At 45.2% G+C, this 25,552-nt stretch overlaps 1 protein-coding gene across 3 annotated transcripts; it reads left to right on the forward strand.

The window, feature by feature from the left end:
- On the forward strand, positions 1-25,271 carry FAM189A2 (family with sequence similarity 189 member A2). 3 transcript variants are annotated; one of them, XM_424828.8, is made up of 11 exons: positions 1-436; positions 2,116-2,172; positions 11,273-11,383; positions 13,059-13,187; positions 13,951-14,058; positions 14,183-14,316; positions 17,101-17,230; positions 17,757-17,832; positions 21,240-21,386; positions 22,840-23,129; positions 24,089-25,271. In XM_424828.8, the coding sequence occupies exons 1-11, from the start codon at positions 77-79 to the stop codon at positions 24,293-24,295; spliced, it is 1,749 nt and encodes a 582-aa protein (XP_424828.5). In that variant the 5' UTR covers positions 1-76; the 3' UTR covers positions 24,296-25,271. The 3 variants fall into 3 exon arrangements, with proteins under 3 accessions (XP_424828.5, XP_025000634.2, XP_025000636.2); XM_025144868.3 differs by lacking the exon at positions 1-436 and adding an exon at positions 987-1,074; XM_025144866.3 differs by lacking the exon at positions 13,951-14,058.
- Positions 25,272-25,552: the final 281 nt, after the last annotated feature.

Raw genomic sequence — 25,552 nt, forward strand, 5'->3', positions numbered from 1 at the left:
ACAGGAAGTCGGCACCCGGGTGGGCTGGCATAGGGGCCGCGGACGGCAGACGCGGCCCAGCCGGCGGCCGCCGCTCATGTCGCTGCCGGTGGTGCTGCCGGGCTCCTGCTGCCCCGTCCCGGGGCTCTCCGCCGGGTCGCCGGCCGCCGGCGCCGCGACGCAGCCGCCGGGCTCGCTGCCCGCCGCGGCCGCCGAGCCCTCTCTGCCGCCGCTCCGCTCCCTCCGCGCCGGCTGCCCGCGGCCGCGCCCCGCCGCCCGCTCCTCGCCCGCCCGCCGCGCCCCGGGCGCCGGGCTGCTGCCGTCGCGGCCGCTGCTGTCGCTGGGGCTGCTGCAGCTGGTGCTGGGCTGCTGCATGGTGGCGCTCAGCTTCGGGGCGCTGTCGCTGAGCGGCGCCCCGCAGGTGAAGAACGCGTGTCCCTTCTGGGCCGGCTCCTCGGTACGTCCCCGGCACCGGGCGGCGGGACGGGACTCGAGCGCGGCGCGTGCTCGCTCCTCGGCGCGTGCTCGGGCACCGGGCTCGCGTCTGGCAGCTCTGTAACGGGCGCCGGGACTTCCCTCTCCCGCTGCGTTCTGCTGCGGGCTGCGCCTCCGCGCCTAGCGCGCTGGCAGCAGCCGCTGTCCGAGCGTCGAGGCGAGGCCCGGGCCTCGGGTCAGCCCGGAGCGGCGTGTTCGGCGGCGTGCGGCTGGGCGCCGGGCGGCGCGTCCGTAGCCAGCCTGAGCCGGGCTGGAGCCCGAGCCGCCCAGATGGCGGCGTGGTGTCTCCCCTGACGTTTCCGTGTCAGCTTTTGCTTTCTCTCGCTTTTCGCTTTCTCGCTCCAAATCAAAGAGAGTTTATTTAGATCTCTGACAGCTTCCAGCCCCGCGCGCGGAACCGCGCTTACGCTTTCGGAACGTTCTAAAGCTGCGCGGGTAAGCTGGAAGTGCCCAATTGCTTTTATAATTTCCGTGCTGGCTCTGAAACAGTAACATATTCAATCTTAAAAAGAAATACCAGAAGTGTCTTCTGAGCATAGCAGCACGAGTGAAACGTCTCAGCCAGAAGCAGTGTGGAGTGCAGCTGAGGGCTGTCGCTGGGTATGTGCCTTCTTCTCGTTTCAGGTGCAGCATCCTTCTTGTGATGCAGCAGTGAGAGACGCTCCGAGGAAGGCATTCCTTCCGTGCACCTTAAATCTTAACCATAGTGAAACCAGTGCTGGTGTCCCTAAGGGAGAGCACCGATTTCTATAAGTCTCGGTGTGCTTTGTTACAAAACCACGCGTCTATTTTGCGCTCAGAGAATTAAAAAGTGTTTGTTATGAAACCGCAGCGTTACGTATGTGCTTTTGCAACAGCAGCGGTGATATCAGGAGGTGTTTTGGCCAAGTCATGTATGCCTGTTATGCTAGGTCGGATCGGTCGTGTCAGGTTAATGAAGCGGCTGAAGGGATTTGTTAGGAACGTTAGTGGGCAGCTTCCCTGTTGTGTTCCTGCTTGGCTTTGGGGTGGGAGTGCAGTCTGAATTGGCTTAGTCGCAGAGTCCCCCAGACTAAGGGTAATTCCTGCTTGCACCCGGGGCCAGCTGAAAAATGAGTTTGCCTTTCCTTTCGGTTCCCGTTCGTCCAGTGAGGAGTTTCTGGCTGTGTGATTTGCTTCAGTTCTGCAGCAGTGCTTTCTGCTTCCTTAACCGTTCTACTCTCAGATGGAGTCGTGGGGACAGCCCGTGGTTCGGCAGGTCTGATTAAGAGCCCCTGCTGCGGAGGGGATGCTTCTGCTTTCTCTTTCCTCATGTGCGTGCCGGCGCTCCGGCTGAGTACATCCTTGGTTGAAAGTAATTTTTAATGGCAGTTGATGAGGTGGGAATTGCTGGCGTGACTTTCTGGACATTTTTTGGGAGGAAGCAAAACGGTAGATAAGAGTTTCAGTTCCCGTTGCGTTTTCCCATGGGGGGGATCTTTGGGGTGAAGAGCCTCTTCAACACAGGCTCCGTGTTTCTGCTATAGAGTGTGCCCCGCGTCGGCTCAGCGCCGCTCTCACACTCCAAAATAGTTCCCATCAGAGCAGTGGCGAATACTGTGTAAATGGCATTTTCTGAACGGGAGTTCCCTTCCTGCTAATGCTGTTTTCTTAATGTTGCAGGTGATCTTATCTGGAATCATAGGGCTAACAACGTGGAAGAGGCCGATGATACTGCTGGTGAGTATGGGTTGAAACTTGCTGTGGATTTTCAGAAGATGCAAAGGAATGATCAGATTATCAGTAGTTGCTGGTTAAAAAGCTCTGCTCCTTTCTCCTTGAAAAAAAAAAAACAACAGACTGTGCTGTTGAGTCTCTTTTGTAGACTGCAGAGCTGTAATTATTGAAGAAGTAGACGCCATGAAAGGCTGAGTTCTTCGTGCATCCTGAGATCCTTCTAGGAGACTGTTAAGGGCAGGAGGGGATCGTGCCTGGAGGATGTGCTGGTGTCGTTCACAGAACGCTTTCTATGTAGGTACAAGAAAATACTGGTTTAATGTGGGTAATTCATCTCTCTGAGGCAGTGCTGCTAAACCTTAGAGGCAGCTGGCTCGAAAGCTGTGCTCGTTTGTCCTGTGCAAGTGTCTGATGGCAGGCTGAGCTAAACGAGGCGCTGCTGTCCTACAGTATCCAGTCTTAGTGTTTCAAATACAGTTGACGTGACATTGTTCTGAGAGGAGAAAATCCATGTGCAGGGTGTGTAAGCTGTTTGTGCTTGTAAGTGAAATCTGAAGCTGGGTAGCTCTCAAAGTCTCAGAAATGGGATTTGCATAAAAGCATTTGAAGGTGGGTTTTGTAGGTTTTGCTGGTTTTGTTTTCACTACGCTGTCACTTCTGAAGCCCTTTCTCCAGGATAAAGCAGTTGTTTTGTTTCTGTGCAGGGTGTCTTTGGGATGTGTGAGGTATCCATTTGACCGTGGCTGAGACATACCAAGCATCAGGGAACAGGCTCTGCCGGAGCTGTGTTTCTCAGTGGTGTGTTGCTGGGTGCTCCAGGAGCAAAACAAGCTTTTGTACTGCTGCTTTGGGTACAACGAAGAGCCTGATCTCAGCCCCCCAGTCTGGAGTGACTGCTTTCTTGAAAATAAATATAGTTGCATCTTTCTCAGCATGCCTGAGGCTTGCAGGTAGTGCTTGATTCGGTATTACATGGGTTCTGTGCTGTTCCTACAGCCCCTGTTGTTGTTGTTTCCTTTCGTATGTTGTTGACCCTCCAATTCTTTCACGCCTCTCACGTACAGACTTTGTGGGCCCTTCTAGTTTTACTGAAACAGAGAAGCAGCAAACATTCTCATCCTTTAATCCGTGTCCAATGATCTTTTGGGTGGATGGGTGAGCAGATGATGGGAACAGAATGCCCTAGGATGTTGTGCTGCAGGGACATGGGGAGGTTCGTGAGATGCACCTGATTAAAGTCCTGCTCTGATCTCAGAGTTGACCCTGCACTGAACAGGAGGCTGCACCGGGGACTTCCTGAGGATCCTTCAGCAGTTTTTCTAAGACTATAGGATACTGTGAACCATTTTCTTTTCCTTTTTTTTATATCTGCATTTTATGGACAATTTCTGAAAGCAATATTATGAAGTGCAAAAAAAAAAAAAAAAAAAAAAAGAGAGAAAAGAAACCAGTATTAACTGGTACATGGGGTTTCAGTTAAAAAATATACCAGGAAGCTAACTTTATGAATATATTGAACTATGGTCTGTTGAGGAAAGACTGTTAGTTTCTATAATCAAATTTATTTTGGGATACGTTTCTACTAATTATATTCACTGTCTAGTATCTTGGATTTTTTTCTCTTGGGAGTTTTCAGCTGCCATGTAAGTTGCACAAGTAGGTTTCCTAAAGAGCTAAGTAATGTGCCTTGTTAGACACTACAGCTTTAGGTCACGGCATTCATAAATGAAAGCGGAAAACACATTCAGGGCTAAAACAGACCCCATTTCCAGCTGTGACTGCCTCTACTTTTTTGCTTCTCATGAAAGGCTCTCATACTTGATCCTTGCAAATGTGCTTTAGAACCACGGGGGTTCCTCTCTGCTGGCTTTTGGAGTGGGTCCCTGTTGCCTTTGCCTGTTCAGAAATAGCACAGAGCCAGCCCTCAGCCATCATCACACGGCTGTCCTGGCTCGCCTAGCAGTAGCTCAAGCAGGTGCCCAGTGCAGAAATGCCTTTATGTAGCAAATAAGCCTTGCAGAAAGGATTGATTTCCCGTGAAGGTGATTGTATGAGATTGCAGCAGAACTCAGATATTTGGTGTGTTGGGTATGTGTACTAGACCCATGCCTGAAATCTGAGGAGTGAGGAGTATTCCAGGCGCAAGGTACGAATTACTGCATTTTGCATTGCAGCAGTTTGTTAGTGTTTAGCCATGTCCGTGTGGAGAACTTGGACTGTGCTCAATAGCGACAGCATAAAGTAACTGCAGGACTAACAGTGATGAATATTATTTGTGGCTGTGTCTCCATCTGCAGAGGCCCTTGTATCCATAAGGACAGGCCTATTCTTTCTTTTTACGGAGCCCTGTAGTTAGGTTCCATAATTTCTTCAGACTCCCCGCTCCAGGTACCCTCTGGAACCCCTCAAAATGCATTTAATTTCCCAAGCAGCTTTGTTACCTGCCCAGGTGGGGTAATTCTTTATAGACTTTTACTTTGCCTTGCTGTGCACCAGTAGCTCTCAGAGGGGGCTGTAGTCAGGGGCAGAGGTGTGCCTTGCGGCCCTCTCCTTCCTGCAGCTGGCAGTGGAACCACGTTCTGGTTGGGTGCTACAGAACCAGGAGATATTGGTCCTTAGATGAGCTTGTGGGAGGGACACACTGATGCTGTTTCTTGAGTCTTCCTGTATTAATTTATTTTTGATTTTTATTATCGGTTTCCAGTCTCTAAGGGACTGTCCGATAGAATTCACTTCTCTACCCCATTTAAAGCATACAGAGTCCTTCTAGAAGAGGCCCTGTGGCAGCTCTCATAACAGGATTTCAGAGCTGCCTGTCAGGGAGCACACCTGTTTGCTTATAGCTCCTTTGCTGCACAGTTCCTCTGAAGATCAGGGTGGTGTATTTTCTCCAAAGAGTTCGTGTCCCTCACCCCCAGCTCCAGATAATGGCATCTCACTGTGTGGGCTTGAATCACAGTGTGAAGTCCCCAGGTGTGCATGGCTTCTGCGGGGCCAGAGGATGCCATGGATACCTGCTGCTTCTCCCTGCAAGCTGCCAGACTGCTGAAAGGGCCGAGAACAGAGAGCTGGGGGTGAGGGATGAGGTGACGTGGAGAGGAGAGGAAGGCAGCTGCCTCTTTCAATCGGAGGCCACAGTGGCAGGGAGCCTGGGCAGCAGGGCTGATTTATCCTCAGCCGCAAGGCAGTGGAGCTGGTGGTGCTTGTAGGAGCAGGGCTGGTGGGAGAGGACAGAGGGGGAGGTGGGATTTCCTCTGGAGGAAAAGGGAAGGAAAGGCTATCAGATGGAGCTGACGATGGGCCTCCAGCACCACGCTCAAGAGGAAACTGGTCTGAAGAGGCTGCAGGAAAGGACGGGAAACAAATATCAGGTCACAGAGATGGAATGCTGTGAGGCAAAACAGAATTGTCATCAGCTCTTTAGGTGGACCTTCTTGCAGGGCCAGTGTGGTCTTCAGCATTGTAGCATCTGAGAAACCCTGGATCTGAAATCTTACCTTGCTTTTGATTGTCTGAGACTTTTCTGCCCTGGGTATCAGTTGTCAAGTGACTTCAAAAGTCAGCCTGTGCTGCTTATGCTCTGATCTTTACTTCAGAGGAGAAGTTTCCTCCTGTGTGTGCCTGCCCAGAAGTGCCTATGGGGGAAAAGGAATTTTTTTTTTCATGAGGTTTTTTGGGAAAAGGAATTCTTTTTTCATGAGGTTTTTTGGATATTGGCTGTCAATAGTTCTGGGCTGGATGCTATTCTCTGCCTGAACAGAAGCTGATTTCTTCCTGTCCACTCCAAAACTCTTTCCTTCCACAGGACTCTTCGTTTTATCTTCACCTGAAAAATCGTAGCTTCTTTCAGAAGCCATGGAAGCTTCCTGTTGCTTGTTTGTTTGTTTGCATACACATCGAGGGTTTATTCCAAAATGCTTAATATTTAGGTTCACTTTAAATCCTCATGTTGTTCTTAAATTTTAGCTCTGCTAGCAACAGTGTAATGCTATGCTGATAGGCGTGTTGCAGGTCTCCATGTGGTACAATAAAAAGGAAATTAGCAAAGCCGCATAATTAATACATAGTTATTGCTATTGCTGCTGTGTGTGTATGGAAAGTTAATACACTGATATAAATTTTGCTAAGAGGATGCTTATAAAGCTTATTTGTAGGATGTACACACACAAGAGTGACTGTGTAGCAAGTGTTTTCCTTTCTCTTGCTTTTAAGTGCCTGCTTGTGCCTCAGTCATGTGTGTACATATTAAAAGTCAAAGCAATTTGTCCCTGGCATTTAGACATTGGCTTTGACAGTGGCAGCAGCAGGACAGCAAGTAATCTGCCTGTACAGAATAAATTATAGGGTCACGGCCTTATCATGTAAGTATGTCCTGCTGCTGCTGCTTTTGAAGCTAATGAGAAAAGTGCCACTAACTTCAACAGAACTGGCTGGCTGATACCATTTAGACAGGTCCTCAAAGGGCAGGATGTTTCTGTATTTTTTTTTTTATTTTTGCTTTCAACGTGGAAAAGGTCATCCATGCAAGAGATTAGCAGATACTCTGTCTCTGACATTAGAATACACTTTGATTTCCTGGAGTTTAATTCATATAAATGTTCACCAAACCTTCTGCAGCTGTTCATAATCCATGTGTATCTAACACTCAGAAGGTGAGGGACAGTGGGCAAAACTAAAGCCATAATTTGAGTTGTTTTTATTTTTGTCAATACAGTTCGGTTCAGACTAGTTACCTCTATTTGGGCTTTTAAAATAGCACAATTGTCTGGGCCTGTTCTAAATGTACTGATGGACAGTGGGCTGAATATGAGCCAGCAGTGTGCCCAGGTGGCCAAGAAGGCCAGTGGCATCCTGGCTTGTATCAGGAATGCTGTGGTGAGCAGGACTAGGGAAGTCATCCTGCCCCTGTACTCATCACTGGTGAGGCCTCACCTCAAGTACCGTGTTCAGTTTTGGGCACCTCAGTACAGAAAGGACATGGAGGTGCTGGAGCAGGTTGCCCAAAGAAGGGCAACAAGGCTTGTGAAGGGCTTGGAGAATATACCCTGTGAGGAGCGACTAAAGGAACTGGGGCTGTTTAGTCTGGGGAAAAGGAGGCTGAGGGGAGACCTTATTGATCTCTTCCAATATCTGAAATGCGATTGCAGTGAGAGCATGGTTGGTCTCTTCTCACTGCTGACAGGTGACAGGATGAGGGGAAGTGGCCTCAAGTTGCACCAGGGGTGGTTCAGGTTGGATATCAGGAAACTCTTCTTTACAGAAAGGGTTATTAAGCACTGGAATAGGCTCCCCAGGGAGGTGGTTGAGTCACCATCCCTGGATGTGTTTAAAAACCATTCGGATGTGGTGCACAGGGACATGATTTAGTGGAGGGTTGTTAGAGTTAGGGTAGTATGGTTAGGTTGTGATTGGACTTGATGATCTTGAAGGTCTTTTCCTACCTGAGTGGTTCTATGATTCTATAAATGTAGGATTGTTTTTCTCCTGGTTCAAATATGGGTGGGTGGACCACCTGCTTTTACTCGTTGGTGCGTAGTGAAGGAGAAGGTTTTTAAATTTGCATCTGCAGGAGAATATAATTCATAAAGCCAGCTGGCAGAGTGTGGGTTAAATGCACAGTGAGGTGGGTTGAAAACTGAAAGAACAGCTGGGTCTGGAGGGTGGTGGTCAGTGATGCACAGTCTGACCAGCGGCCAGTCAGCAGTGCTGTGCAGTGATATTTAAAATCTTAATGAATGATCTAGACAATGGAACAAAGTGCTCTCTCAGCAAGTTCACAGATGATAGAAAGTGAGGAGAAATGACTGATGCACCGAATGGTTGTGCTGCCGTTAACACAGACTTGGTCAGCTGGAGAAATGGGCAGAGAGCGATCTCATGATGCTCAATCAGAGGAAATGCAGAGTCCTGCCCATGCAGGCACCCCTGGCAGCAGTACGTGCTGGTGGGCTGCCTGTTGGAAGCCTCTCTGCAGAGAAGGCACTGGGGACCTGTGCAGAGAAGCTGGTGACCATGAGCCAGTGAAGTGTGATTGTGGCATAGAAGGCCAATGGCAACCAGGGCTGCGTTAGATGGAGACTTGCCAGCAGGCAAGGGAGGGGATCCTTCCCCCCAGCGCTAGTGAGAAATGTCTGGGTGCTGAGCCCAGTTCTGTGGTCCCCAGCATGAAAGGCCCAGGCATACTGGTTCAATTCAGCATAGGGCCAGGAGGGCCTGTAGCACTTGCTATGAGAGGCTGAGAGGTAGGGCTGGTTAGTCTGGAGGGAACTTCTGTCTGTATAAACAGCTGGTGGAAGGGAGTGAAGAAAAGGGAGCCGGAGCCATCTCGGTAGTGCCCGTTGACCAGACATGAGGTGATGGGCACAATCTAAATGCTGTGAACATGAGAGAATTATTTTTTTTCATGTGAGGATAGTCAGCGTTCAGACTCGGGCTGCCCGGAGGGGTTGTGCATTCTGTGGGGGCATGCAGAACCCAGGCAGACGTAGTGCTGGGCAGCTGGCTGCTGGGGCCCTGCCTGTGCAGGAGGCTCAGTCTGAGCAGGAGACGCTGACCTGATCACCTGCAGAGGTGCCTGCAACCTCAGCCTTTCTCTGAAAATGCTAACTAGCGATTAGCAGGGGGGAAAAAAAAAAAAAAAAAGGATGTTTTCTCTTGCCAAGTTCTGCTGGATGCTCATTTCAGTCCTCTAAGAGATGTGAATGTGTTATCAAGTGTGGCTCAGATCCTGATCGTTTTTTTTTCAGACTGTAGTTGGAAGAATTATTTTTATGTCCTACCTCTTAAATGGGATTACGTTTTGCAGTCACAAGTAGACCTACATATAATAAAAAGCAGGAAAGTTTTCATTTATGTCTGCTAGAATTTACTACAATGTAAATGTACAAATGACCGTCCTTCTTTTGCGTGCGTGTAATAATGGTTATTTCCTTTTTATCCTTTTAATTACACGTGTAATTTAGAAAGATCTGTATGATAGTTATGCCAGGTTTTGCAAAATGTTACGTTAGGAGTCTGGATTATTTAGTTATATATTTATAGTTGTATACTGGCTTGTTTCTTTTACAGATCCTGTACCAAAGCTGAGGACTGATATTTGGATTTTCCTCCTCTTGTGCTGTTGCTGTATTTTTGTTGCCTTTTTTTGACTGGCTTGTGACTTTGGCTAAGTAACTTGTTTACCCAGGACCTCTGTTTCTCCCTAAGATGAAAAAGGATAAAATGCTCCTTCTTTTCCTCCAGCAGCTTCTAGTTCAGTTATAAAACCACTTTCTAGCTTACGGTGATCTGTGTTGAACACAGACATAAAGCTTTCTTTGTAGGAGATACCTTTTCTTATGTCTTTATCTGGATCATCTCAGTTATTCAAGTCTGCCATAGTGCTTTTTAGAGTATGACTGACTTAAGCACTGTGTAAGGAATTAATTTCAAATTCAATCCTGCGTTTTTGAAGATAAACAAATAGCACTCAAAGTGCATACTAACATTAAAAGAACTCTTATGTGTTTTTATGATATGTGTAAAGCTAGTTGAAAATGCTGTTCCTCTTAATTTTTATTGCAGCATGTCTAACGCAATCCCATTCTTCTTCTGAGAAGTGCTAATAAATACTTTAATAGTTGTTTATTGAGGTTAAAACATCCTACGTGATAGTGTTACAATCAAACTTGAGTAAAATCTGCTAGTAGTGAGATGTAAGTTAAAGAATGGGCTTCCATTGTAATGTTCTGCTCTGAGCTGTTCAGGAGTGATTATTTTCCCATGGAATTGGTAGAGCAGCTCTGATTTATTCTTGGTCCAGATCTCTAGGTAGCTAACCATGATACATCAGCTAAATTTACTTGGAATGCTGTTGCCGTCTTTGTGCATGTTTGGGAAGGTCTTGTTGCTGGATCTGCTGTAAAGCTGCTTAGAGCAGAACTGAGCCTGTATCCAACAGGATCACCTCTTCTGCAGGTTTTTGTCATTGATGAATTAAAAATGTCAGTCTGTTCTTGTACCAAGGCATCTGAGCACACACTGTCGTTAGCAAGGATTTTTCTTTTGTGTCTATCAAGGACATGAAAGACCTAATACTTGTTATGTAGAACTGAGTGCTTAAAATGTAAACACATTAGGATATTAATCTGTTATTTGTTTCTAAACTACTGTTCTCGCCTACAGAACTCTTACATGGAAAATTTTGCCTATATCAATTAGGAGAGGAAAAGTTCTGGCTTGTATTAAGATCCATATCCATATAGTCTTGTGTAAGCACAGTTTGCAGATTGTAAGCCCTTACATGAAGGTGGGACTTCATTTTATCCAGTGCTTCTGCTTGTAGTTTTTCAGATATGCTGTTATTATTCCTGCCATTGCTGTTTTTCCAGAGACTTCATAAAACTGAAGATATTGCCTGACTTATGAATCTAGACGTTCAGATTTCAGTAGCCAAGAGGAAAGAAAATCAAGAAGCTGAAGCTTAATTGTCTTCACTGTACTTCAACAAATATTTTTTCATTTATTTATGCTGCAGTATTGTTTTGGAAATTCTGTGCAGGGTCAGTGTTGTTGTGAGATGCTCCATTTTCCTACTGATTCAAACATGCTGAGAGGTGAATTCAGTGGACGGGTATGGCGTACAGTAGATTTCAGAAGTTTTGAAGGCTTTGCAATTTTTGACATGCATTTCCCCATTTTATTGAGGTGGTTGTTACAGGGCATCTGGACAGTTCAGATGATACTGGAGAACTTCGGAGAACTGTAGAAAATTGCTTCTTACAAAGTCCATTCAACCATTTTTAAGTGGGCTGGAGCAGAAATAGAGCTTGTTGGATGGCTCCAAAAAGTAGCTCGCTTTTCAGTAGTTGCATGCGTTTCATTAGTGCACAGTTAATACAGAATAAGGTGAGAGAGAGAGATAATTAAGATGTCCACAGTAACAGTCTTCTGGTTTAAGGTAGGACACGTTTGAGCACTTTGGTGAAGTCTGAGCTAGTTTTGGAAGTTGCCCAGAAAGGGAGACTCACTCCCATCTTCAGTCTGGGGCTGAGATTTACACTGCCATAGGTTCCTTGCATTGATTTCTTATTTCTGTTTCCTCTACTTTGCATTGCTATTTCAGGTTAACCTGTTTGTTCTGCTGTCTGTCATCTGTGTGCTGCTGAACCTGGCTGGATTTATACTGGGATGTCAAGGCGCTCAGTTTGTGTCCAGTGTACCGAGATGTGATCTGGTGAGCAGACAGTGATTTATGCATATTTCTTCCCAGCATCCCACATCAGCAGCCATGTTGAGATCAGAAAATGTTCTGGTGTTGAGATGCAAGTAAGGCAATTAAAATGTAGCATGTTGGGATTAATAAAGGCAACTTGCTCCTTCAGGTGTAGACTCAATTCAGTTTGTGAACAAACTTGATGAAATCCACAACAGTATTTTTATTATCTGTGTCTATAAATGCTTGATTTCTTTTTTTTTTTTTTTGGAGGTCTGGAGTCTTCATAAGCTGCTTATCTCCCATCAATAAAATCCCTCCAGAAGGTCTGTTGTGAAGGCTTTTAGAAGTGCGTAATTGGCCCAGAAATTGTTTTGTCTGACTTCACTGATAGCTGGCCTCTGTCTTAAGCATCTGAAGACATTCTGTGCAATGGGTTCTCAAATATATATTGAAAAAATTCCTCTTGCCAGCATTATGCACTGACCTTAATGTAGAAACCACCTAAGAATGAGCATAAAGGATTGTTATAGTCATTTGGCAAAGATAAATGCACTAACTTATTAACTCATGGATGGAAGTTTTTCCCCTTTTGCTACAGCTGGTTGGGACATGTTCGTACCTTGCAGTGAGAGCCTTGAGAGAAAAAAAAAATAAGGTAGATTAAACCATATCGGGTTCTCAGAACACTTCCACTGCAGGAAATCCAGTCAAATAGATGTTGTAAGAAGCAGAGAAAGTCTGTTTACGTACAAGAGCAGGTGGAGTAACTTAGCTTGAACAATATGGAATCAGTTGGTAATAAAGATGATTGTGTGTTGCAGAACTTTTAAGGATTGATGGAAGGGTCTTCGACTATTAATTTTCACTCAGTGCTTCACAGAAAGCTATCTTCGGTTCCTTAGTATGTCAGTTGGCCCAGTGCAGTGAGAGTCCAAGACTGTAAGTGCTTGCTATCAGTGTATGGAAGCAGCATGGAGAACTGCTGATGTTATTCGAGACAAGGTGGTTAAATGTTTCAGGAATTTCAGAGTACTCTGTGGCTGGAAGCAGCATAGGGTACAGCTGAAAGATGTTCCTGAAATCATGAATTATTCTGCATAGTGGTTTGTGCAGGTGGAAGGTGTTTCACACTATAACTAGATCATCTGACAGCTGAAGAAACAATTATTTCAAGGCACAGAACCATTACATTTCTACTTGAAAACTAAGATGACAATATTAATTTGGAAGTTGTAAGCAGCAGTGGCACGCACATATAACTATTACTGGTTTGACTGGGTTGAAACTACAGTTTGGATACCATTCCATTTGTAGAGATCCAGAATATACCCATGAATCAAAGAAGATGTGTCCACTCCAAACATAGCATGCCTTACATGTCAGTCAAGAAGGAATTTCCATGCTGCCATGTACTTGCAGGAGGTTGGATACTAAAATTGTTCAGTAGTCACTGTAGCATTAATTGTTTACAAATGTTTTGAGCGTGCTTATGTTTTGTTTCAGGTAAGAGATGTGTGTAATAGGAGCTTTATGATGCGTTAGTATTTGGTAAACTGAACTGTACAGATTTAATTTCATAAGTCTGTATTCCAGTCCAGATACAGTTTAACATGCAGGTTCTGTGTTACGCAGGTAGAAACGTTGTGTAAAACAGCTTATACCTTAAAAAGTGGGTTTATTTGTTTCTTTAAAGGTGGATGTGGGTGAAAACAAGATTTGTTTCTGCTGTGAAGAATTTCATCCCACTAAATGCACAGAAAGAGAGAATGTGCTGAAGCTCTACCCACTGAAGTCATGCAGTGCTGTTCACCTCCTTCTCAAGGTACCCTGTGTTTGCTGATTAAAATGTCTGCTTTGATAAAGTCTGAACTTGTGTGAAACAGTGCTGAAGTGACAATTTTATTGTGAAAAATTCTGTTATCTTCTGGTCTTCTACACTGATCAGAAGGTTTGGGGTTTTGGTGTTGTTTTTTTTTTTTGGCTTATCTCTGGGTCTTGAACAGTGCGTTCAAGGTGATCCAACGTAGAGTTCTTGTCCTTTCTGTGCTTTATGCAATCAAAGCTGCAGTTTGGTTCAGATAAGACTGCACGAGTAAAGATGCTGTAAGGTTAGGCTTATGATTAGAGGCCTCTGTAATCTCTTTTGGTAGTCTCAGTCCTTCTTAGCTTACAGACTACTAAAATGCAACTTCAAGGCCGTGTCATCTTCAGCTATAGAAGAGCTTTAACATTTCTTTAATGGTGATTATCTCGCAGTTGCATTTCCCACAGAAAAGCTAAGAGGAAGACTGTAATCTCAGATGAATAGATGGCCTACAAATCACATCTGAGTATATAAAAGCCTCCTGGACTCAGAGTATAGTCTAGTCAGAGACTAGAGTCAGGAAACTCTATAGGGCAAAACAAGCTTTTGCAGATTATTATAGTCCTGGAGGTCATGAATGCAGACGTCTGCATCACATACGTTACTAGGAAGTAACTGTCATGGTCATCTTTGTGTTTTCTGTGTTTGTTTTTTCTTTCTTTTGACATTTACAAATACCTTGATTTAATCTTTTGATTTCCATAATCTTCATGTTCTTCAGAAAGTTATCTTTGCTCTTTGTGCCCTGAATGCTCTCACCACCACAGTTTGCTTGATAGCAGCTGCCCTGCGTTACTTACAGATATTTGCAACAAGAAGATCCTGCATAGTACGTGAGTGCAAGGCACTGCCTGATATAAACAGTCATACTAACGTTATTACTAGATTACACAGTTCAATAATTTGCTAGATCTCAGTTGGAAGCTTTGTTAACAGAAGTTGCATTTGATTAGGACGAATCTCAGATTTCTACAGAAGAAATTGAAGAACAAGGTCACATTTCAGACCCTGAAGATTTTGTCCCACCTGTGCCACCTCCATCATATTTTGCAACATTTTATTCATTTACTCCACGAATGAGTCGCAGGTAAAGCCTCAGATGCTCTTTCCTTCTTACTGGGACCTACTAGTTTCTGTATTTCTTGAAACTCAGTGGGGGCTTGTGGGTTTTGTTACTCTTCATTTCGCAGTAGTTACATGCTTTTCGTAGTAACTGGTGGGCTGGCTTCGTTTATTAGTTTATTACTCAGGTGGGGCTGAATATTTATAGGCAGAAATGCCACAGTGCTCATGCAGACTGAATCACTGAACCCATTTAAGACTCTCACGTTTTGCTGTGTGCAGGAGCATTTTGTTTATTTCATTGCTTCATCAGGAACACATGTGACCTCATGGGTCTTGCTGAGGTAGTTACCATTTGCGTTGGAGGATTACCTAGAAAATGATAAGAGAACAGTTTTACTCTGAGAAAGCCATCTAAAACTCCAAACTTCACTGAAAATCATTGATAAATGATTGTTTAACAGAGTGCTTGTTTAACAGAGTGGCACATGTAGCCGTCTCTTTGGCAGCGGAGACGCCTATTGAAATGTGCTTGTCACAGCTTCCCAGCCTGGGAGGGAGCTGTGAGGCACAGCAGCCTTGATGGCATATCTTTTGTGCAGCAGTGTTTCTCTTTGTCTTTTCAACACAGCACAGGCTGCTGGGCTATATTTGAGCCTTTTGCAGTCTGGGATAATGCAGCTGCCTCACCCGTTACTGCATTAAATCTTGTTGATAACATCCAAGCACAGATGACAGCTTTGTGAAGTGGGGCTGCTTGTGTGAAGGCACTGAGGCCAGTTATGTGGTGCTGCAGAAGTCACGGCAGCAGACCGGCCTCCTTTTCTTCCCTGGCAGGCCAGGCACTGCGTCTCACCCCGGGATGGGCTGTGGGGTAGCTGAGGAGTGGCCTGGCCTCTTCACCCTGATGCCTGTCATCTGCCTTCCTGGGCCAGCCACCTGCTGTGTGAAGGAGGCCCAGAAGTCTACCTCGTTCGAGTTTAAAAATAATTATTATTTGGGGATTGGTGGCATTTGCTGAAGTACTAATCTGTTTGCTCAAATGGTGTGTTCTCAGACCTGATGTGCTCTCAGACTGGCCCCACACCACTTGTTTCTCAGCGGCTCTGTGTGGCCTTGCTGTTGAGCTGCCTTTCTGTGAGCCAGAGCTGTGTGCTGCTGCTGAGTGGAGGTGTGAGGGCAGGAGGTGGTGAAGATGGGCCCTTCCCTGCGCTCAGAGTGCATGAGCACCCAGAGACAGCCTTTGCTGCTCCTTCCCGTGCCACTTCCAAACCCCTGCGTCACCATTTCAGCAAAGGTGCTATTTGATATCTCCTCACACATGCACCTAAATCTTACGGTTCTGTAGATCTCTGCAGAGAGAGTGGAAATTAGGAGGCAAGAACAGAGTGCACTTAAGGGAATGCTTTTCTGGCTGCATATTCTCTAATGAGATTTAACACAATAGAATTTTCCTGTGCAGCATTGATTTTTAAGACGTAACTGAGCTGTGTAGACCAGCTTGTGTTTAAAAATGAAATCAAACTAAGGTTCAAGATCTATTTGGTTATGTGGTGCGGTGGCTGTGAGCTCAGCACATATGTGGAATAATTGAAAAATGTAATGCCAGAGGAACATTCTTGTCAACTTCAGATGGTCTTGAAGCCTTTTGGGACAGATGAAGGTGGCTGAAATATTTCTCCCATTCTTTAAATTGAAAAAGTAATGACTGCCTACCAAAGTCTTTTCTTGTTATTGTTTTTTTTTTTTTTTTTTTTTTTCCTTTCCAACTTCTATTCCTTTCCTGTTTAAGCAGCCTTTTGTTGGCATTTCCATTCTCTGCCTCTTCAGATCGTGGCATGAGGATCCTTCCCATAGCCATTCTTATTCGCTTTGTTTCCAGAGAAGCCTTAGGCTCTTGGAGAGGGACTGTCCTCGATGCAGTGTCTCTGTGGACAGAACGCAACCCAGTGATGACTGTAAGGCAGAAAAAGATCCAGAGAACAAAATGCGTGGTTGCATGAGGTGCCCGTTTCTGGGCCAAGTCAGTACCTAAAAATGCAAGGAAAAGCAGAGAAAATCTTAGGCAGCCAGGTTCAAAGGTTTCTCTGAAGGCTGTGCAGGCAAGCTCCCCTTGGCAGTCGGTCCACCACCACACTGCCCCAGTGCCAAAAGCAGCATTTGCTAACTTGAGTTTCTCCAGAGGATGCTCTGAATTCTTCCCCTTGTGAGCTGCCTTCTGAGAGGAAGATGGTGCAGAAAAAGGCCTGGGATTTCAGCTGCATTTGAGACTTCTTTAGTGAGAATTGAGAAGTGACCTTTACCATGAGGTTTATTTGCCTCATATTACACATTTGCCTTTGTGAACTGATCGCTTGGTAGTATCCTCAGCCAAGCATCACCGCAGAAATAGCCTTTAGCCTCTTCCTGTGCAGCTGCATCAAAACATGTAACATGAGACTAGAAGTATCTTGAATTTCAGCTATAATTAGGAATTTAATAGTTCATGACAATCAGAGCTGGGTTACGGCGTTTTGAACACCCACCCGTATCTGCATCTGTGAGGTAAACCTGGGTCTCTGCTAAGCTGCACCTGCAGCGGGCTCTGCCGTGGTTCTGCATGGGGGCATGTGAAATCCTGGTGGCTGCACTGCAGTGGCACTTTCTTGGCAGCCATTTCCTCCTGCCCTGGGGGGTCTGGTGGCTCTATGGGGGTGTTAGGGGATGCTACTGAGAGCCCAAGCTGGAGCAGGCACAGGGTGCTGGCGGAGCTGTTTCCATGCTGCGGGGATGCCATGCCAATGGCTCTGTGTCGTGTTGTGTGTTACAGGATGCTGGGCTCTGATGTGATTCCACTGCCACACATTTATGGAGCGAGGATTAAAGGCATTGAAGTGTTCTGCCCCCTGGATCTACCTCCTCCTTACGAAGCTGTGGTGAACCAGATTGGCTCTGAGCAGGTATGGTTCGTAGGGGCCTCCAAATGTCATATGTCATCTGTCTGTCCGCTGCCAAGAGTAAGATTAGCAGCTCACCTTGATAGCTTTTTCCCAATTGGGTGTCATGGGAGAAAACTACCTGAGCATGGAGGAAGGAGCAGGGTGTGCAGCAGAGCATTATCATAGGGGGCTGTCGTGCTGCCTTTCTGCTTTGGTTTTGTTCTGTGACTGTACTCCCTCTATGTGGGACCACGTCAAAGTCTGTACCGTATTCACTGATCCCTTCTCGCTGCTGTTCTGAAGACAGATACTTGGGGTTTTTTTTCTGCTGAAACTGCTCAGCAAGATGAAACTGGCAGAACTGGACGATAAAAATCGATTATACAAATTCACCACTTCTACAGTGGAGTGAAACCCATATAGCGTAGCCACTGTGCAGTTACATTCGCTGCACAGTTCGCTGTCTGGGGTGAATGTTGCAGTTCTTGAAAAGTACTGGAAAAAATGGCGCTGGTTTGTGTTCTTCAGCTTCTCTGTTTTATTCCAGGAAAGCGGACTGCAAGAAGCAGGTGAGGAGGTTGTTGCTGACTCAGCAGAAGGCAGCGCCAGGCAGGCCTCTCCAGGTAGGAGCGTTTTAGAGTTTGCCGTAGAACAGTTCTGCCCAATCAAGATGATTTCATACGGCGTCTGGCTTTGAAAGCCAGAGATACAGAATTATGGTTGAGCAGCAGGAACAGGGGTTAACGCTTGAATTACAAAAAAAGGTACATTAACAGCAAACAACAAAAAGAAAGAAAATGTAGGTCGCTCTAAAAGTAATGCCTCCTATTAATTTCCATGGAAACTATTGTAGCTAGAAAGAGCACGATAACACTATTTGATAGAGCAAATTCTCAGCTACAAAATACTATTTTTCAAATTAGTCACCACCATTAGCTGTGCATTTTCACCAGCATTGAACCAGAGCCTGCGTGCTGTGCTTGAAAAATTCAGCACCAGCAGAGATGATCCACTGTCGCTGTCACTGCTGCTCAAACGCACCGCCCCCTGCCTCACTGTGCTTGCATACGCTGGTTGGGATCTAGAAATGTTCATCAAGCATCAGTGAATGTCAGTGGGTGCCATTTTTTCCACATGGAGCAATGCAACGACACACCTTTGCTTCATATGCGCTTCCATGTCATGCGCCATTGTGTCAGAGTGCCCCTCTGCTGCCATCTGTCACACGACATCAGCGTGTAACGGGACATTGGTGGGAGGGTTCAGCCTCTACTGCAGTATCACCATGGCTACACTACAAGTGGATGCTGCATTTTTCAGCACTGTTTCAGAAAACTGTGGAAGTTGCTCCAAGCTGTTCTCAGCCTATGTTTTCTATTTGTTGCTGTGTGCAATTGCAGTTAAAATACTGCTGCCTCCCAGGTAAGCAACAGGCAGCTTTTTCACTTCAGGCCTGGTAAAAATCTATTTTACTTTCCATTTTAACTTGCTATTGCTGTACAGGACTAGAGGGCATGGCTTCAAGCTGCACCAGGAAAGATTCAGGCTGGATCTTTAGGAAATACTACTTCTCTGAAAGGGTGGTCAGGCACTGGAATGGGCTGCCCAGAGAGGTGGTGAAATCACCGAGCCTGGTGGTGTTCAAAGAGCGTTTGGATGTTGTGTTGAGGGACATGGTGTAGCGAGAACCATTGGTGAAGGGTGAATGGTTGGACTGGATGGTCCTGTGGGTCTTTTCCAACCTTTGTGATTCTACGATTCTATGATTGTTTTGGTGCTACGAATGGCTGTTTATCCAGTTGCACAGTGGTCACACCACAAGAATGTTGAGACAAAAGGCACTTAGAACTTTTTTTTCTCTTGCCACCATGTACTGTGGACAATTTCAACCATTTAGCAACAGCTGAAACATAAAGGTTTTTCTTTATCTTGCCCAGGAAGTCAGCAAATGTCAAAGAAAAGATTTAGGATTTGCTTTTTGTATTTCCATAAAAGTGTACTGTAATTGAACAGCAGTTCATTCTGACATCCCTTACACTCCAGCAGTCAAACTGAAACTGCTGAAAACCGACACATGGTTCTGGTATTTCATCAGTCGTGATGGCCAGGGAGAAATTCACGGAAGTGGTAGCACAAAGCCTTGTTCTGAAGGCCTTCTTGTAGACAAAACAACAGTTGCTTTATCTGGGTGCTTAGAACATACAGGATATACAAAATGATACAGGATAGCTGCCATGTCATGACATAGACATGAGGCTGCATGGTTCCTGCTTTAAGCTGAGAGAACAGAAAATAGAAAAACTATAGAAGAGGCAACTTGTTGTGAAGGACAGTCAGAAAAGCTTACAAAAAAAAAAAAAAGCCATGATAAGGCATTGTTTGAGGTATTGTTCGTATTTCAAATCTTCCTTCGCAAGCAAGCAGACTTGAACACATCGTACTGTCCTCCTCATCCTTTTAGTTTATTTGTCCCTCCTCTTGTTGTTCGTGTTTTTTTCTTTTCTTATGTGGCCTGTAAAGTGAATTTTAACTCTCAGCCTGGCTGAGTTCAAGTACAGGAAAGTGAGCACCTTGGTAGAGATGATAAGCACTGTTTCTTCTGCATGCCTCAGCTTTGCATGGGCAGTGAATTTAAGAAAAGAAAATACACTGAGCAGTGTATTTGTGTCAATATCAGTGGATGTGTACCAGGTCTGTACTGGTTCATTTTCTTCATAGCAGCCTGAAAGCTGCTGTGCTCTGGGCCATGGCCAGAACAGTGCTGCTGCCCTGCGTGGTTGGCAATGCCGCCAGGCAGAGCACCTGCAGTGGGGAGTCTGGAGTGCAGCCGGGACAGCACGGGTGCCCTGGGGCAGGGAGGGGAAGAGCAAGGAGCCGTGCTGCAGCCAGGGCAGAGGAACGCCACCCGCTGTCTCAGCTGATGTCGAGTAACAGTCTATAAATAAGAAGTGAAGTTATGGCTTATGCTGGCAGTCTGCTGTGCCAGGCATTTCTGTTGGATACTGCCACTTGGGGAGGGTGGGCAAGGTGTAGCTCCTTCTGGAAGTGAAGCTGCCTGCTAGCTAGGTGCATCCCGGCTCCAGGAGGGATCCTGTCAAACCGAATGGGAATTTCTCAGCCAATTGTAATAGGAAGACTACTTCCTGAGGCCTGGGGGTCCTCAGCACCTTGGTCATTGCAAACTGGGTATTTTCAGTACACGCTCAGCTTTAAGCTGCTTACTCCTTTTAACACCTGTAAAGTTGATATGGATTTTCATTAAGGTCATGAAATCAGTTTATTGTTCTGAATAGTATTAAAAAACACCCTCACCAGAAGACCAGCACCACTGTGTCTAAAGGAGTGGCTGCTAGCGTGGCTCTACTAGAATTAGGGAGTTTACATTGGCAATGGATTCCTCAGTCCACCTTGGCTCTTGGTCTGTCACAGTTTGCTGCTGGGTCCTGCTTTGTGGCTTTCCAGGCTGTGCCCCTTCCTTCTTTTTAGAAGATTCTAGATTGCGTTTGTTTAGAAGATAAGGTGCTATTCTCAACTAGTAGAGATCATCCAAGACCTAATTTTACCAAGTGCTTCATTCACTGGAATGAAACAAGGTCTTTGATTCTTGATGATTGATTCATGAGCTACATAACTGCAAGCGGTGTCTGACCTCTGTGGCTGGATGCTGTTTTGTCTTGGTACTTCTGCTGATATGCAGGAGAACCGTAGGGACTGCAAGGCTTAGCTTTCACTCTCAGAAGCCACCCTTCTCTCCGATCAGGTAGAGATTTCTGTGAGGCAAAGCTGTACTGGCTGTTACTCCAGCTGGATAAAGTGGATAGGTTTCTGTGAAAGTTCAGGCAGACTTCAGATGAGTGTTTCTGGTGAGTGCAGGCAGATGGTCACATACAAGCGCTTCTAAGCTTTTGCGTCCAATCATTACAACTATTTGGGGAGCAGAAAAGAAAATCAGTAATCTGAAATGATTATGCCCTCGGATCTGCTTTGTTCTAACTACTTTCCTTCACCTTTGCTATTCTTGATGACTTAGGTGAAGAAGTTCCGAAGTCTGCCAGCAGAACGAGCCTTCCACCTTCAGCTGCCAGCCCCGTGCCTGCAGAAGTTCACAGGAGAGCCTTCACTCCCTTACAGAAACGGTCCAAAAGTGATCCTGTGCTACACTGCCAGTTGCCACAAGGTGACTTGACTTTCTCTGTCCTTGCTTAGGTAATGAACGCTTAGGAAAACGTTTGTCGGAGAGGGTTAGCACCCTGAAGCCACTGCCTACAGACACCAGCTCCTGTCTCCTAGCTGTACCTACGTCACAGCAAGCAGGCTGTGCTTTGCCACATGCACTGCTTCCAACACCTCAGTTTTGCTTTCTCTGTAGGGTTTCAACTCTAGGAACAGCATCTGCAGCAGGCAGGTGTCTGTGATCCAGTGCAGTCTCTGTGTAAGAGCTACTAGTGTGGCTGCACAGTTAAAATCCAGGGGTCCAGAGTCTTGCAGTTTTTACTGCAGCAGCAGCTGTTGATGTGTATCGGCACTCACAAAACAGAAACGGGGGAGCGTTTGTAATGGTCGTTTGTTTTGAACACTGAATGATTCTTAGTATTTTGTGGAAGGTGTTCCTGTCTCCACTGCATCATCTGTTTTCTCTTTCTTCCTATCAGCTTTCACCACCGCACCCCAGAGAATCTGCTGCTGAAGCAGTAGTTAAATGACACAGTGCCTATTCAGAGCAGAGAAAGCAGAGCAGTGTGTTTCTGCTGGAGAGGCAGTCTGTCAGCCAGAAGTGTTTGGGCTGATGTATAAGGGGTTAGGCCTATTCAGATTGGATGTGGAAGCTGAATATGCAGCTGCTGCAGAAAGGGAAGTCAGCTGCTTTAGCAGCGGAAGCTGCTTGAAGTTAGCTTGTGCTCTTCTTGCTGGAAAATTTTGGATCTGCTCCTGGTGGTGATGTATTTGGAATAATGCCGTCTTTAAAGAGCTACTTGAGCAACCTCTAGGTGTTCTTACTGTTTTAACAGGGCCAAAAATTAGTATTGTTTAGAACAAAAGCGGTGGATTTTTGTTCAGACTGATGGCAGTGGAACTGATGCCCCAGTGTCCCTTGTTTAGTCCTTGTGAGGTCATTTTGAAGGGCTTTTTTAATGAAATTTCTGCTTTGTAGTATTACTAGCTCCCAGTTTGAGAAACAGTTATTTTTAGGTGTTTTGTGAACAGTCATCTGTTAATAGCTGAAAGTTACAGGAAGTCTAGGGAGGATCACAAAACCCACAAGCTGTGTTCAACCTGCTTCGCATGTCAACATTAAGACTAACTTCTCATCCCATCTCTAATCAATCAGAACAGAAGCAGAAAGAACGGACCAACACAAAATGGAAAAACAGCATTCACAGAAGCATTCGTCCCCATTACATGCACTCAGCCATACAGTGCATATGTACTCTTATTCTAGAAGTGTCTTCTGTAATGTGGATAAGCACAGTAATGAGGAGAGCCTTGAACAATATCCTTACTATGCCAGACTGTTAAGTTTCACTTGGTTAAACTGTAGTGCCTCGTCACTGAATTGGTATGGAAGTGTTACTGGATATTTGTCGAACAGCATGTGAAGCAAATAAATTGTTTGTTCAATTGTTCTTCAGGTCCAGTGCTCAGCTGTGAAGCTGCAACTCAGACTGAAATAAAGCCACAACTCAATACTGTCACGTTGCGCAACAGTTTGAGAGCAAGAGCTCTGAGGTCAAGACCCCGATCTTTGGTAGACTACAAGTCCTACATAGACACCAAGCTGCTCGTGGCACGATTTCTGGAGCAGTCTTCCTGCAGCATGACCCCTGACATACATGAGTTGGTGGAAAATATCAAATGTGTTTTAAAATCCGATGAGGAACATATGGCAGAAGCTATCACCAGTGCTACCTTCCTTGAACAGGTAGTTTAATTACTTACGTTCGTAGGCTGGCCTTGGTCTGGGAGTATACATTTGTAACTCTACTTCATGTATCAGTGCTTTATTTTAGCTTAATGTAGGGGATATATAAGAGGCAGCAAGGCTGTGCATGTGGAACATTCTGGCCTTGTGGTTGACAAGGCAGGGTAGGTCAGAAGACTATAAACAGTCATGAATTGTGGGGGGGGAAGAGAAGCAACTGTCAGGAACAGAGACTGATAAGAACATTGTTATAGAAACCCCCTAGAAACAACCTTTTGGAGTTTGTTCCCAGAATAAATATAAGACTTGAATAAAAATAAGAGGCAGTAGTAAGGGGAAGAAGAAAGCAGAAGGTAGAAAAGGTGTGCTTACATTAACGGAAGGAGTGTTCACTTGCTTTAGACATCATGATCCTTATCGAACATGTTTTGGCAGATTCATAAAGCATCTGGAAAAATGAGTTGATATAAGCAGGGTGTGAATGATCTGCTGTGAGAGTTGGCTTTGGTTAAATTTGGTAAACATTAATTTAGGCTGTGGAAGTAGCAGGATTTCCAACTGCAGAAACCACAACAAATTTGATAAAAACTGCTGAAAGATACTTAGGAGAATTTTATTTTTCACACTGTCCTGCAGCTTGTTAGGCGAGTGGCTTCTGCAGGAATAAGACATTCCTTTAAACGATACCTGACACAGAATGGTTTGAGGTGAACTAACTCTCGTGCAGCTTTCACCAGAGAGCAAAATCAGAAGCTGAAGAATGACATCACCCAATCCTTTAATCTGTGGGACTTTTCCCATCATCTCTCTTAGGCATATACCAGCTTTACTCTGCCATGCTTATTTATTTATCTAGAAAATGAGTAATGCTACAACTAGGTTCTTCCTGGTCGGCTAAGAAATCGTTTTAATGGAACAAGAGGTTGAAAACAAACCTTATCTATGTTTGCTTGTTAAAGGTGATGACACCTGCCCAGCAAGATGTGGGGCTGAGGGCCCATGTGCTGCCTTTCAGACGGCACCCTGGATTGCTGCACCTGGAGAGCTGCGGTGACCTGAGCACTTTCACAACAGGTGAAGATCAGCTAGCAGGGAGGAGGACCCAGAGGACAGAACACGAACGGCCTCACAGTCTTATTGGAGTTGTCAGGGAAACTGTACTTTGAGTTGCTTTCTGTTCTTCAGTAGAGCATTTCCGTCAGGCACACATGCTGCACAGCATTGTCTCTGGCAGGTAGCGTACGAGTGTGTTGCTAATCCATTTTTATATCCTCTTATTCAAGACTCCCAATGGGAAGCTCATTCTGCAAACCCTCTTTAGCATATTGCAAGCGGTCCTTCCAATTAGGCTGTTTAGGTGCAAATAACTAGTGTCTTTGTGATTGATATACTGCTGTTCTATTGCACCTCTGTAGTCTACTGCCACTTAGAAGAGTTGTTTTTTTTACTCTATTTACAAGAGTTACCACAGAAGGGCTCTCCCTTGGTTCATCTGTGCTCAGGCAAGCACAGTTAGTTCATGCATGCACTTTATATCTCATGGAAGAACACTGCCAGAACCGAAGCCTATGTTTATGTGGTGTATACTACCGTAGTTCTGTTGATTTTTAGCTGGCTTGTCCCACCTTAGCATAAAAAGCACCTCTGCTAGAATCAGTTGCCATCCATGCTGAAAGCATTTACACAGCCGTCTCAGATTTTCTGCAGATGTGCAGGGGGTTACGTACTTAATATTATTTTGCCAACCTTAACCACTAGGCCACAGTGACCCATGAGTTTACAGTCTCTAGTTAGTAGATAGATAGATATATATATAAGTGATTTGGCTCAAGCTTTGGCTGCAGGTAGTTTGTCAAGCTCTGTTCTATATCTATGCTGCTAACTGGGAATACTCTATGTATTTCCAGAGGCTGGGATCAGGCACACAGTTGTGATATGCAAGGCTAGTTGCAGCCTTCTGTGTCTCAGCAGGATGACTCCTGCTGCTATTTTAATGATAAAGCTTCATTTAAAAATTACTAATCAGCTTTCATACTGAAAACCTAAAAGCTTCACAATGGATTTCAATTAAGCTCTTTCAGAAGGGGGAACTGTGTAGTTTCACTTGCAAAAGACCAGTAAAATAAAATGCTCATCTCTACACTTGACTTGTTGTTTTATTTATTTTGGCCTGGCAGAGGAAATGCGCGGTTATATTGGTACACTTTGCACTCCGAATTAAGAGCAGAGCAAGTAAAAGCTATGTTTTGTCTTGTAGAAGAAACAAAACATCACAAGAACGTGTTAGTATTTACCTCAGGTGTTGTATGTATTTTGCATTACATGTAGAACTCCGTTTGTTCTTATTACATGTATGGATTGAATTGCTTCTGTGAAAGTATGAGAGTTTGCATAAGCCACTGATACCTTGTTTGGCTGAGCTG

The sequence above is a fragment of the Gallus gallus genome, chromosome Z, assembly GCF_016699485.2.
Source record: "Gallus gallus isolate bGalGal1 chromosome Z, bGalGal1.mat.broiler.GRCg7b, whole genome shotgun sequence".
Lineage (NCBI taxonomy): Eukaryota > Metazoa > Chordata > Aves > Galliformes > Phasianidae > Gallus > Gallus gallus.